This window comes from Carcharodon carcharias, chromosome 3 (genome assembly GCF_017639515.1).
Source record: "Carcharodon carcharias isolate sCarCar2 chromosome 3, sCarCar2.pri, whole genome shotgun sequence".
Taxonomy (NCBI): domain Eukaryota; kingdom Metazoa; phylum Chordata; class Chondrichthyes; order Lamniformes; family Lamnidae; genus Carcharodon; species Carcharodon carcharias.
The window spans coordinates 109,736,100-109,749,273 of NC_054469.1; the positions used below are offsets into that span (position 1 = coordinate 109,736,100).

Below are 13,174 nucleotides of genomic sequence, written 5' to 3' on the forward strand. Positions count from 1 at the left end.
GGTGTTTCTGAATTGAAGAGATAATATGAGAGGAATAAATAAATCAGAAGTCTTATGTTTACATGAATTTAAATGAGTCACCAAAGAGAAGACAAGAAATGGACTACAATAATATCTTTTCCAATTAACTGATTAATTAAGGAGAAAAAGGTGCACACATCTTGCAGCAAGATATTAACTAATATGATCCACATCTTAAATTCCTCCCTCTAAATGTATGGCATCAGCCATCTAACAGCTTCTATTAGAATTATATAAAAAAGCATGAAATGAAAAATGTTCAGTTGGTGCATCAAATCATTCCTTTAATTTCCTTTCCTTTTTACGTTATTTTCTTAAACAAAATTAGTGACACCCAAATAAATGTAACAGAAGCGTAATCTGAAGAGATCTCTACACTAAGAATACTTTGGGAGGATTTGATGTCAATTGTATCACCTCTTGTCATGTTTAAAATATATGGAGCAAAAGTTGACTTCAGTCTAGATTTTTCATCAAGGTTTTAAAAAACTGTAAGAACTCTAGACCTGGAGCTTTTTGTTAAGAAAGTTAAGCATTTAATTCTTCCTCTTCGGATTTGTTAAAAACTGCTTTCTTCGATTTAGTTTAATTTTCTTAGGTGCAGGAACATTCTTGATTTTCACTGTTTTTCTGTCAGCTGCCAAAAATGAAACAAAATGTCAAGGAAAATGAACATATTTTGATGTCCGATACAGCTATTATATCCAACAATCCCTTGACACAAATTAAGTGTATTTTGTTTAACACAGAACTGACTTTTTTACAACTCTGTTTTGATATATAAGGAAGGTTGTTTCTTTAAATAAATGCTTCGCTCACAAAGAAAACATGTCCTAGCAAGCATGGAAGTACATATATATAAATAGGTAGGGAAATACGTTGTGAAGAGGACATAAGGAGGCTAGAAAGGGATATAGATACTTTAAGCGAGTGGGCAAAGATCTGGCAAATGGATTATAAGGTGGGAAAATGTGAAATTGTCCATTTGGACTGACTGGATTCAGGGATGATGGCCAGAATTTTTCCCTCATCGGGCAGGCCCTGTTGGAGCGATCGGGAAGCCGGCTGCAACCCACAATCGGCTCTGCTCCGCTACTTCATGCGGGCAGGCCAATTAAGGCCCACCCTGCGTGGATCGTGAGCTACAGCACCGAGCACTACCTGTGCAGGCAGGGGGAAGAGGGAGAGCCAGGCCTAGCGCACAGTTTGTGCATGTGCGAGAAAGAGCGCTTCAATCTCCCTGAAGCACGGAACTGCCTCAGGGAGGTTGAAGCGCTTTTTATAAAGATTAATAAAGACAAAAATTTAATAAAATATGTCCCATCTCATGTGACTGTGTCACATGAGTTGGGACATGTTTTTAATTTAAAAATAAAGTTTTTATTAAGTGTGTAAAAGCTTTAGGAAACTTCATCCCGCTTGTGGATGAAGTTTCCTAAAAAATGTAAAGGCTGCTTGGCCTTTTCGCCTGCCCGCCAACTGTTAGATTGGACGGGCAGCATAAATTTCAAATTAATTACCTTGTTAATGGCCTTGATAGGCTTTTCAATTATTGGCGGGCACGCAGCTGACTCCAGTGCACACCCACTGAACGTAATATCGTGAGAGTGCACGATAACGTTGGAATGCACGCCCAACGTCTTAGCACGTTATATCACACTCAGGTGTGTCGGGTGCGCACCAACACACTGAATGTAAAATTCTGGCCAATGTTTCTCTGGCTGGGGGATCAAGGGGGTCACAGTCTCAGGGTACAGGGTGGTCCACTTAGGACTGAGATGAGGAGACATTTCTTCATTCAGAGAGTGGTGAATCTGTAGAATTCTCTACCACAGAAGACTATGGAGGACAAGTCACTGAATATATTTAAGAAGGAAATAGATAGACTTCTAGATTCTAAAGGCATCAAGGGGTATGTGGAGAGAGCGGGAGTATGGTGCTGAGATGGAGGAGCCATGATCATACTGAATTGCAGAATGGCTCGTAGGGTCGAATGAACTACTCTTGCTCCTGTTTTCTATGCTTTTCTTCTATGTTTTTTGGCAAGAAGAATAGAAAAGAAGCAAATTATCTAAATTTTGAGAGATTGCAGAGCTCTGAGATGCAAGGGATCTAGGTATCCTAGTACATGAATCACAAAAGGCTAATATGCAGGTACAGCAAGTAATTAGGAAAGCTAATGGAATGTTACATTTATTGTGACAAGAATTGAATACAAAAGTGGGGAGGTTATGCTTCAGTTATACAGGGCTTTGGCAAGACCACATATGAAGTACTGTGTACAGTTTGTTCTCCTTATTTAATGAAGATTTACTAAACTAATACCCGGAATGGGCAATTTGTCCTATGAGGAAAAGTTGGACTGACTAGGCTTGTAATTACTGGAGTTTAGAAGAGTAAGAGGAGACTTGATTGAAACATATAAGGCCTGAGGGGTCTTGACAGGTTGGATGTGGAGAGGATGTTTCCTCTTGTTGGAGAGCCCAGAACTAGGGGGGGTCACTGTTCAAAAATAAGGGGTCACTCATTTAAGACAGAGGTGAAGAGATTTTTTTCTCCCAGACGGTCGACAGTCTTTGGAACTCTCTTCCTCGAAAAAGTGGCAGAAGCAGAGTCTTTGAATATTTTTAAGGAAGAATTAGATAGATTTTTGATAAGCAAGGGGGTGCAAGGTTATCGGGGGTAGGTGGGAATGTGGAATTGAGGTTACAATCAGATCAGCCATGATTTTATTGAATGGTGGAGCAGGCTCAAGGGGCTGAGTGGCCTACTCCTGTTCCTAATTCATATGTTCATATGTTACAGATTTCAGTTATTTTATTTCATTAGGTATTCAAAGAATGGTCCAAGCTATTCAATTCAAATGCAAACATTTTCTGGGATTTGTTTAAATAGGTGTTTGACTGGCAGATGGATAATCAGGCAAAGTGACTTGTTATGATCCTGTTTAGGGGCCTTCAGCGTTTAAAGAACTCCCATCAATTAATTGACAGATATAGGCAACAAGGTTTCACGATTTTTAACAAAAAAACAACTTTATGGTTTGTATAAAGAGAAATTAAACAAAGCAAACACCACTAACTTAACATTATAGCTTATAAAGACATATTCTATTCACTCAATTCTACTTTTTGCTTCCCCCAAAAGTTTCCTCACCTTACTAAATCTTGAAGGTTTATTTACTTTTCCTGGGGCCAACCCAAAAGGTATGCCACAGGCCTCTGGAATTTACATTGATTCTCCATAGTATTCCAGTTATTCCTCTGAGGTAAGATTCTATGGGTGTCCTTCCATTAGCTGTTGGCTATGTGACCCTCAACCGTCTCCTTTACTGACTTCATGATTGTGGATGCCTCAGCTCCTTGTTCGGGTTGCTGGCAGATATCCAACTGCCTTGCCACAGCTTTCCACACTAATCTACTGACTGCCATGAAGCTCTGTGGGGACCACAGTAGATTTCGTCTATTAGCTGCATGCTAGAGCAAATCCTACAGCTGCGTTTCCCTCACAAAACCAAAATTGAACTATTTACTTCTGTCAGCAAACACATACAGATGAATTAAATAAAATAAATGTCTAATCCCACATCCCATTTCCATGATGATGTGGCATGCTTTGGGATGATTCAAACAGAAGTGCAAACAAATTATTTTACCTTCAGCATAATTCTTTGATTCTGTAACTCAAATGAATAATTTCTACCTCTAATGGAGTTTTATGACCCTCTTTCCCAGAATTTCTGGTATCTATCTTCATTTTATGGAGATAATTTTAGACACGCCAGCTCTACCAAAAGGCCCAGAAATGGATCTATTGCTCAAGGTTTTTTCACTGTCAATTCTGACCTTGTAAGATTCATAAATTAGCTTCCAAGCTTGTTTAAATTGCATTTACTTCAGTGTTGCTTATCAGGTTCTCAATCAGATTCCCCTGTTTTTCTAAGTTAAATCTTCAATTCCCTAGCCATTTGTAAAATTCCAAAACATTCGAACCACAAACTAGATATTCACAACGGGTTTTAGTTGGCAGTACTGAATAAAAGATTGCCATGCAAGTCTACTTAGTTTATCACAAGAGACACGGCAATCAATTATTTCCTACTTGACTTAAGTTGTTGACATAATGATAGGTAGCCAGACCCGACCTGATCAGTTTGCAAAATCAAAACAAAAGTTGGGTCAACTGAGGTGTGTTGTGAAAATTGGGGATGATGAAAGAAGAGTGGCATTGTACATGAATGATGTACACAGGGTGGATTTCTGCCACAGCATAACCATGTTCAAGTTATGCTGAATTTAGGATGTTCCAACCAACATAAAATAATTGGGTTTTGGCAATTACTTCTTGCACTTCTTAAAGGAGTGTAATGGCCCATGTGCTTATTTGGAGGTTGGGGTAACCCTATGGCCAGGATATTCAGCTCGGCGTGCAGGCGCATGCCTGACAGGCCCAAGCATGAAATAGTGCGTGATGACGTTGGGCAGGTAACCTAATGTCATCATGCACTCGTATGATATTTTAGTCGGCAGGCGCGCACAAGAGTCGGCAGCGCACCCGCTGACAATTAAGAGGCCTATTAAGGCCCTTAAGCTGGTAATTAAGTTGAATTTTTCACTGCCTGTCCAACCTTATGGTTGGCGGGCAGGCGAGTAGGCCAGGCGGCCTTTGCATTTTTTGTGAAACCGCGTCCATGGGCAGGATGAGGTTTCCAACAGTGAATAAAAAACCAATAAAATTTTTTTAAACTAATTTTCAACATGTCCCTCTACATATGGAGACATGTCTATATTATTTATTATTATTATATTATTTGCTGATTCTTCACTTTTCATTTTAAAAAGCTTCAGCTCCCTGAGGCAGTTCTGTGCCTTTAGGGAGCTTCTAGAGAGCCCAACACCACGAATGTGCAATTGTCAGCGCTCCTCCTGCCCCCAGTGCTGAGGCTCTCAGTGCCAGCCAGTGTGAAATCACAGTGGGAGCCTGACCGCAGGCAGCAGACTGTTTCGCAGTGACTCCTGGGCCCACCCACAACACCCGCCTGACGGGGGCAAAATCCTGCTCTGTGTTTTATGTTGTGGTCTTGGTCCCTTTAATAACTAGGTTTCTCCAAATTTCTTGTAAAAGCAGCTGCTTTCCAGTAATTAATCATGAAACCAAGTTGCCTGGGAGATAAACTATAGAAAAAGGGGTCAAAATAAGTTAATTTTGGGGTAAGTAGATTGTGTATATGGTTCTGTTTCTCTCAGATTTTGGAGTTTTACGCAATCTGGCTGCAGAAGAGGGAACAACTCTTTCTAGCAGAATTTAGTTGAAATTTTGTCTGCTGGTTTAAAGAGTTTAAAACTCTGGTGAAGTGATGGACTCCTAACAGTCAGTTGAAAATCCAATCATAGGCACATTGAGAAAAGACAGAGAGGGAGAGAGAGAGAGAGTGGGCGGCGAAGGGTGAGGAGAGAAAGAGAGGAAGAGAGAGAGAGTTTTTGTTGTAAGACTCTAAAGTGAAAGAATAATAGAAGCTGGAGAGTTCTGACCTGAGGGGGCTATGCTTAATACTCCAGTGATGCCTGTGTTTATTGGACAGTCTAAAACTACGGCATGATTGGAGGAGATTTGAAGGGACAACTTGCCAGAAGTTAATGGGAGGCCCAAGAAATCTCAGCCCTTCATAGGAATCTTTGAAACGCATCAAGTGGTTAATCTTCCAATTTTGCATAATTATCTGAATTGAGTTTTGGGAGTGTAAGTCAAACAGGTGTAGAGGAAAGTTAAGTCAGGAAGTTTGGTTTAAAATATAAGCAATGTGTTCATTGCAGTTTTAATACATTTTGTGTAACTAACTATTTAAGGGAGTGTAGTTATTAGTATTCACGTTCTTTGATTTTTCTGTAGTAAAATTCTTTTGATTTAAACCATGAACCTTGTGGCTTCATTCTATTAGTAAATACTTACGATTTTGGGATTCTAAAAAAACAAGTTACTGGTCTCTACCAAGATCATAACAGCTAGAACTACGTAATTCTTCAATAAGCTTCTAAAATAAGAAAATGTAAATGCTGGAGACAGGTCAGACAGCATCTGTTAAGAGAAAAGCAAAACACTGCGGGGCTGGAAGTCTGAAACAAAAACAGAAAATGCTAGAAAAACTCAGAAGGTCCACCAGCATCTGTGGAGAGAAAAAAAAGACTTAATATTTCGAGTCCATATGACTCTTCTTCAGAGTTAAAGATTTAGCTCTGAAGAAGAGTCATAGAGACTCGAAATGTTAATTCTGTTTTTTGTCTCTCCACAGATGCTATTAGACCTCCTGAATTTTTCCAGCACTTTCTGTTTCTGTTACGAGGACACAAGTTAGCTGATGTTTTGGGTTCTGAGGAAGGATTACGTGTCTGAATTATTGACTGACTTGTGCTCTCTCTACAGGCGCTGCCTCACCTGCTGAGTATATCCAACTATTTCTATTTTTGTTTCAGATTTCCAGCACCTGCAGTATTTTTGCTCTTTGGTCATAAAGAAAGCTGCATCTTGGATCTAGAGTAGTGAACAGATTGATGCCCGAAGAGAGTCAAAAAAAGAATCCTTGCTTAGCAAGTCATGAATCCATTAAGGAAGCCTATGTTGAGACAGGTTGTATCATTTTATACTAAAAATGCAACAAAAATTGTCAGGTTATAGCTTATATGGCCAAACACCTTGAGTGAAGTGGAGCAAAACTGTTGCAGGGCTCTGATTCTCTCCATTCCTTAGTATTGTGTTCCCCCATTATTGGCAACCATAGCTTAGCCATCTAGGCCTCTTGTTCTGGAAATCCCTACCCAAATCTCACCACCACTTTTTCCTCCTTTAATGCCCTTATGAAAATTCAGCTCATCATCCTTCTTGAAGGTCGAATTCAACTTTTTCTAACAACTCTGTGAAGCACCTTGGGACGTTTGCCTGTTAAAGGCACTAAGTAACTGCAAATCGTTATTATTAATACTCAGAATGTTCCTCCCTTATAATTGGTGTTATCAGTGGCGGGTATCGAGCAGCCACTCGAATTTGTTCCTACTGTGTAGAAAGACACTTATTTTCCCTGTGTAATGCAGGCGCAGTTAAACCCAAATCTATGCTGTTCTAACAAGCTGCTGAATGGACCATCATGTGTTGTACACATGTGTTGCCTGGTGGTGGTGAGGTGAGCAGTACAGTTTGATTTGCCGAGATTGTGCAGAAATTACTTTTCACATAGGAAAGTGCAGTTTAAATTGCGGAGCATTGAGCACGGATATGACACTCAAACGGAATGCTATTGCTTCAGGTTTAATGGTATTATCAGGTTAATTGATATGTTCCCCCTGCAGTGTTTTGTTGGTTTGCTTTTCGGGGTCAGCTCTGCTGCTTTCAGAGCTTCGGTGAATCAAGAACCTTTTTTATTCTTACATGCAGCATATAATTCGTTGATTTTGGGGAGAAGTTAAATGTTACAATCTGACCTTGTGATAACTTTCATTTCCAGCAAATACATGTTGCAACTTTTTTTACAGGAGCTTACTAATGTTTTTTTCCGTGTTTAATATATGTGCGTATCTAACAAAGGACTTGAACTTCTGTTACCAAGCGGTTCAGTCTGCGAACCAGATGTACATACATATACGCAATGTAGTATATAATGATTGGGGAAGTATAAATAGTTACTGATTAATAATATCATTCTGGAAAATCTCATTTCACCTTATGATGACATCGCTCTGTTGCATTTTTTGCTGTTAAACTTTGATATCTTAATCAGAATGAGCGAGGGGAAAACAAACATCACTGAGAGATGATATTCCAGGTCACTAGACTGCAACAGTAGCGATTTATGAAATATATTACGAATGTTAAACAAATGGTTTTATTTATTTGGCTGCACTGGGGCTTGGCTTATGTCGTAGTTCTGCACATAATTTCAGGAAGAACAATATTAGATGTGGGTGTGTTGGACATCAGTAGGAGCGACTTGAGTGAAGGCTGAATATGACGTGCTGATAACTTGAGATTTGGGGAAGATATGTAGAAATAAAGTGTTTTATGTATCTTCTACCACCTAGTAGCAAAAATGTAATTTATTGTACTTACCTGCATTTAAAATATTAATTTCTATAATAGCCATTGAGCGTGTTCAATGCTCGCAACGTCCAAATAAACCCTCTGGGTGGAATTTTAGGACAGCGGGATTTTACGGTCCAGCTGAAGTCAGTGGAGTTTAGAATGACTCGTCACATTTTACGCCCAGTCCCCGCTGTGACAGAGCAGTAAAATTCTGGCCAGAGTTCCACAGTTGGGGCATGATGTACATGGGCAGCACCGCAGTTGGGGCACGATGTACATGGGCAGCACCGCAGTTGGGGCACGGTGTACCTGGGCAGCTCCACAGTTGGGGCACGGTGTACCTGGGCAGCTCCACAGTTGGGGCACGGTGTACCTGGGCAGCTCCACAGTTGGGGCACGGTGTACCTGGGCAGCTCCACAGTTGGGGCACTGTGTACCTGGGCAGCTCCACAGTTGGGGCACTGTGTACCTGGGCAGCTCCACAGTTGGGGCACTGTGTACCTGGGCAGCTCCACAGTTGGGGCACTGTGTACCTGGGCAGCTCCACAGTTGGGGCACTGTGTACCTGGGCAGCTCCACAGTTGGGGCACGGTGTACCTGGGCAGCTCCACAGTTGGGGCACGGTGTACCTGGGCAGCTCCACAGTTGGGGCACGGTGTACCTGGGCAGCTCCACAGTTGGGGCACGGTGTACCTGGGCAGCTCCACAGTTGGGGCACGGTGTACCTGGGCAGCTCCACAGTTGGGGCACGGTGTACCTGGGCAGCTCCACAGTTGGGGCACGGTGTACCTGGGCAGCTCCACAGTTGGGGCACGGTGTACCTGGGCAGCTCCACAGTTGGGGCACGGTGTACCTGGGCAGCTCCACAGTTGGGGCACGGTGTACCTGGGCAGCTCCACAGTTGGGGCACGGTGTACCTGGGCAGCTCCACAGTTGGGGCACGGTGTACCTGGGCAGCTCCACAGTTGGGGCACGGTGTACCTGGGCAGCTCCACAGTTGGGGCACGGTGTACCTGGGCAGCTCCACAGTTGGGGCACGGTGTACCTGGGCAGCTCCACAGTTGGGGCACGGTGTACCTGGGCAGCTCCACAGTTGGGGCACGGTGTACCTGGGCAGCTCCACAGTTGGGGCACGGTGTACCTGGGCAGCTCCACAGTTGGGGCACGGTGTACCTGGGCAGCTCCACAGTTGGGGCACGGTGTACCTGGGCAGCTCCACAGTTGGGGAGTATGCACTTGTGCAATGATGGTGAATTGCCCATCATTCTATGAAAGTGACAAGTTCAACCTAAAGCCAAGTTTGAATTACTTTACTGAAAGTGCCATGCACTTATGTGAACGGACTCAGTACGTTCTGAAAGGGAAACATAATTTGAACATGGATTGGCTTCGTGAGGGCGAAATGTTAACCGACCAACATATTTAGCGATGATATCGTAATTTTCACAAAGCTTATTATGGAGGTTCTTCTCAAGGGTTCTCAAAATTCCCACATTTTTCATATCATCAAGTATAATATGGCTTTTGGACTTTTAAACTGCTGAGTTGAGTGTAAAACCCTGCAGACAGGAGGCTGGGCACATGAAGGCCTGAGGCTGCACATGCCTGGGCTTATTGAGTATAGTGTGGATTATTTTGCCTGAAACCAGACAACAAGAGGAGACAGAACACGCATTCTTCACTTTAATACAATCAACCCAGAGAAAGACTTCACCTCACGTGAAACTGAAGCCCATCAAAATCTTGCATAAATAATCGCTACTAACTACTAAGGCAGGAAGGCACAATCAATTCAGTTATGTGAACCCATCAAGACTCCACACATACAATGGCTTTCAGTTCAAAAACTAGTTACTAGGCAGGAAGACAATGATAAAAATCATGCAAGCCGATTAAAAACGAGATTACCATCACCCAAGGAAGCCCACCAAAGTCAAACAAAGAACTAACCTTGATTAGGATTCGGATAAGAAATTCGAAAGACAGTATAACTGGGCAAAAACAGAATTACTTGGAAAAACTCAGGTCTGGCAGCATCAGCGGAGAAGAGTTGACGTTTCGAGTCCTCATGACCTTTCAACAGAACTGAGTGAATCTAAGGAGAGGGGTGAAATATAAGCTGGTTTAAGGTGTTGGTGGGGGGGTGGGGGGTGGGGGGTGGTGTGGTTGTAAGGACAAGCAAGCAGTGATAGGGGCAGATAATCAAAAGATGTCACAGACAAAAGAACACAGAGGCATTGAAGGTGGTGATATTATCTAAACAAATGTGCTAATTAAGAATGGATGGTAGGGCACTCAAGGTACAGCTCTAGTGGGGGTGGGGTGGAAAGACTAGCAGGGCATAAAAGATTTAAAAATAATGGAAATAGGTGGGAAAAGAAAAATCTATATAAAGTATTGGAAAAAAAGGAAGGGGGATGAAACAAAGGGGGTGGGGATGGAGGAGGGAGCTCAAGATCTAAAGTTGTTGAATTCAATATTCAGTCCAGAAGGCTGTAAAGTGCCTAGTCGGAAGATGAGGTGCTGTTCTTCCAGTTTGCGTTGGGCTTCACTGGAACAATGCAGCAAGCCAAGGACAGACATGTGGGTAAGTGAGCAGGGTGGAGTGTTAAAATGGCAAGTGACAGGGAGGTTTGGGTCATTCTTGCGGACAAACCGCAGGTGTTCTGCAAAGCGGTCGCCAGGTTATGTTTGGTCTCTCCAATGTACAGGAGACCGCATTGGGAGTAACGAATGCAGTAGACTAAGTTGGGGGAAATGCAAGTGAAATGCTGCTTCACTTGAAAGGAGCGTTTGGGCCCTTGGACGGTGAGGAGAGAGGAAGTGAAGGGGTATGCATGGCACTGAGTGTGGATCTCAGAATGTGACGGGAACAGCAGTCCGAGAAACGTTTTATGTCCCGGAGAATGCTTCCCCTCCTCTCTCCACCCCCACTAGAGCTGTACCTTGAGTGCCCTACCATCCATTCTTAATTAGCACATTCGTTTAGATAATATCACCACCTTCAATGCCTCTATGTGCTTTTGTTCTTTTGTCTGTGACATCTTTTGATGATCTGCTCCTATCACTGCTTGCTTGTCCCTACAACCACCAACCCCCCACAAACTTCTCTCCCCCCACCCAACACCACCCCCCCCCACCTTAAACCAGCTTATATTTCATCCCTCTCCTTAGATTCACTCAGTACTGTTGAAGGGTCATGAGGACTCGAACTTTCAACTCTTTTCTTCTCCGCCGTTGCTGCCAGACTTGCTGAGTTTTTCCAGGTAATTTTGTTTTTGTTTTGGATTTTCAGCATCCGCAGTTTTTTGTTTTTGTATAACTGGGCAGTCAGTTACGAAGATGAGAGAGAGAGAGAAACCAGCTAGCAGAAGGGTGAGAGAGGGAAACCAGCAAGAAGGCAGTGAGCAGTTGGGAGCGGTTGAAACAGAGATTAAGCAAGAAGATCTGGAGGTTTTCAGCCCGCAGGCAACATCACGGTGAGGGGCACGGGGTGGCAGGCTCAACCGAAGACAACAAGGCCGCAACCGCAGCCCTCCACCAAGATCGACCACCCACAACTTCCACTCCTCCACTCAACTGAAGAACCTTCGCAGATTCCACAGACCAGGACCACGTGGGGACACAGGCCCCAGAGGACACAAAGAGCGTACCTCAAAACTGCAACCGGCTTACCTGGCTGGATTTCGATCTGTCAAGGAACCCTGGTTGGTGAGCATAATCCCTGACCTCTCCTTGTTCAATTTAGTAAGGTTTTGGGGGTGGGACAAGGGTAAGGGGATTAGTAGCGTGATTTTCCCTCATTATGCCATGTGTTTTCCATTCTTAACTAAGTGTACTTTGTAAGTCTGTATAATCTCAGTGTAATCCTAATGTTATAAGTTCATATGTGACTTCAATAAACTCAGTTTTTCTTGCACTAAAACCAGTTGTCTGCTACACTTTGTCACAACCCCCAAATAAGTCCAAGGTCTAGAACCCAGGGAGTGGGAGTGATTCGAACCACTCAGAAGTCAGAGGTGAAACTGACACACACACACACCACCCCTTACATAATGGCGACTGTGGCAGAACCTTGGCAAAAGGGATGCGATGCAGTGGACACTGATTTGGAAGAGAGAAATGTAATGGAAGAGAAGATTTCAAATGTGTTCAGTAAGGTGAATATGGGAAAAAAATGGGTCACTACTCTGTTAAAGGCTTGGCACCCAGTAGATGTTGCAGCTAAGTGGACAGAAGGGAAGAATCATAAAAACTCCATAGAACAGGCAGTTTAGCTGATGTGCTTCAAGAGACAGATCCAGCTTTTGGACAGACTTGTTGAAGCACAGGCAGCTGAGATTCGGGAGTCAGCCCTGGAAGTCCAAACAAAGGCCCTAGCAGGGGAGAATTTACTGAGAGCATTGCAGGCTCTGAACCAGGAAAGGGTGCAGTTAGTGGGGGAGCATAAGACCCAGCAGGAATATTTACAGTGTCAGGTCACCGAGGCCAAGAACAACGAGCTGGGGTTGTGGGAAAAGAAAGCCCGCCGAGCAAGACAAGTAAGAGAGCAGGAGGAGAAAATAAAAGGCTTACAGGCAGCCTATAAGATAGTGAGTGCACAGGGGTTTAAGGATGCAGACCATGGCCCCTGCCAGAAGCAGATAGAGAGTCTGAACCTTGCTCTAAGGACAACAAAAGGCATGGTGTGCCTCATAAGCCCTAATGCAGCCCAGGCCGACTTCACAGGGAACCTGGGGAGGACACTTCAGACACCACAGGTCGTGCCAAGGGACTACTCAGTTGAGGAGCAGGAGGGCCCATGACCACTACCCGAAGCACCAAGCTTTAACGAAATCTTGCAGGGGGGCCGGGGATGGAATTAGGGGCAGAAGCTGAGGAGGAAAGCCCCCAGCAAGAGAGGGTGGGACTGGGGCCGATGTGCCCGGCCCGACAGTAAAGGTTCGGCCCGCCCGCTGATAACGGGGATGAGGGACCCCTCCAAAACCAGTCTGTAGTTCCCCACGGCACCCAACAGCTTAGGGCCATGGTAGGCCATTTAACTAAACTCGCGGCAAATGGGGAGCCCTCGGTCCACTTCAAG

At 43.7% G+C, this 13,174-nt stretch overlaps 1 protein-coding gene across 1 annotated transcript in view; it reads right to left on the bottom strand.

Moving 5' to 3' along the window:
* Nucleotides 1–202: 202 nt before the first annotated feature.
* LOC121276032 (tissue factor pathway inhibitor 2-like) overlaps nucleotides 203–13,174 on the bottom strand; it is a 42,587-nt gene continuing 29,615 nt past the window's right edge. The window contains exon 6 of the mRNA XM_041183977.1: nucleotides 203–658. Coding sequence (XP_041039911.1) covers nucleotides 558–658 — 101 coding nt within the window. The 3' untranslated portion in view covers nucleotides 203–557. The remainder of the gene's footprint in view (nucleotides 659–13,174) is intronic.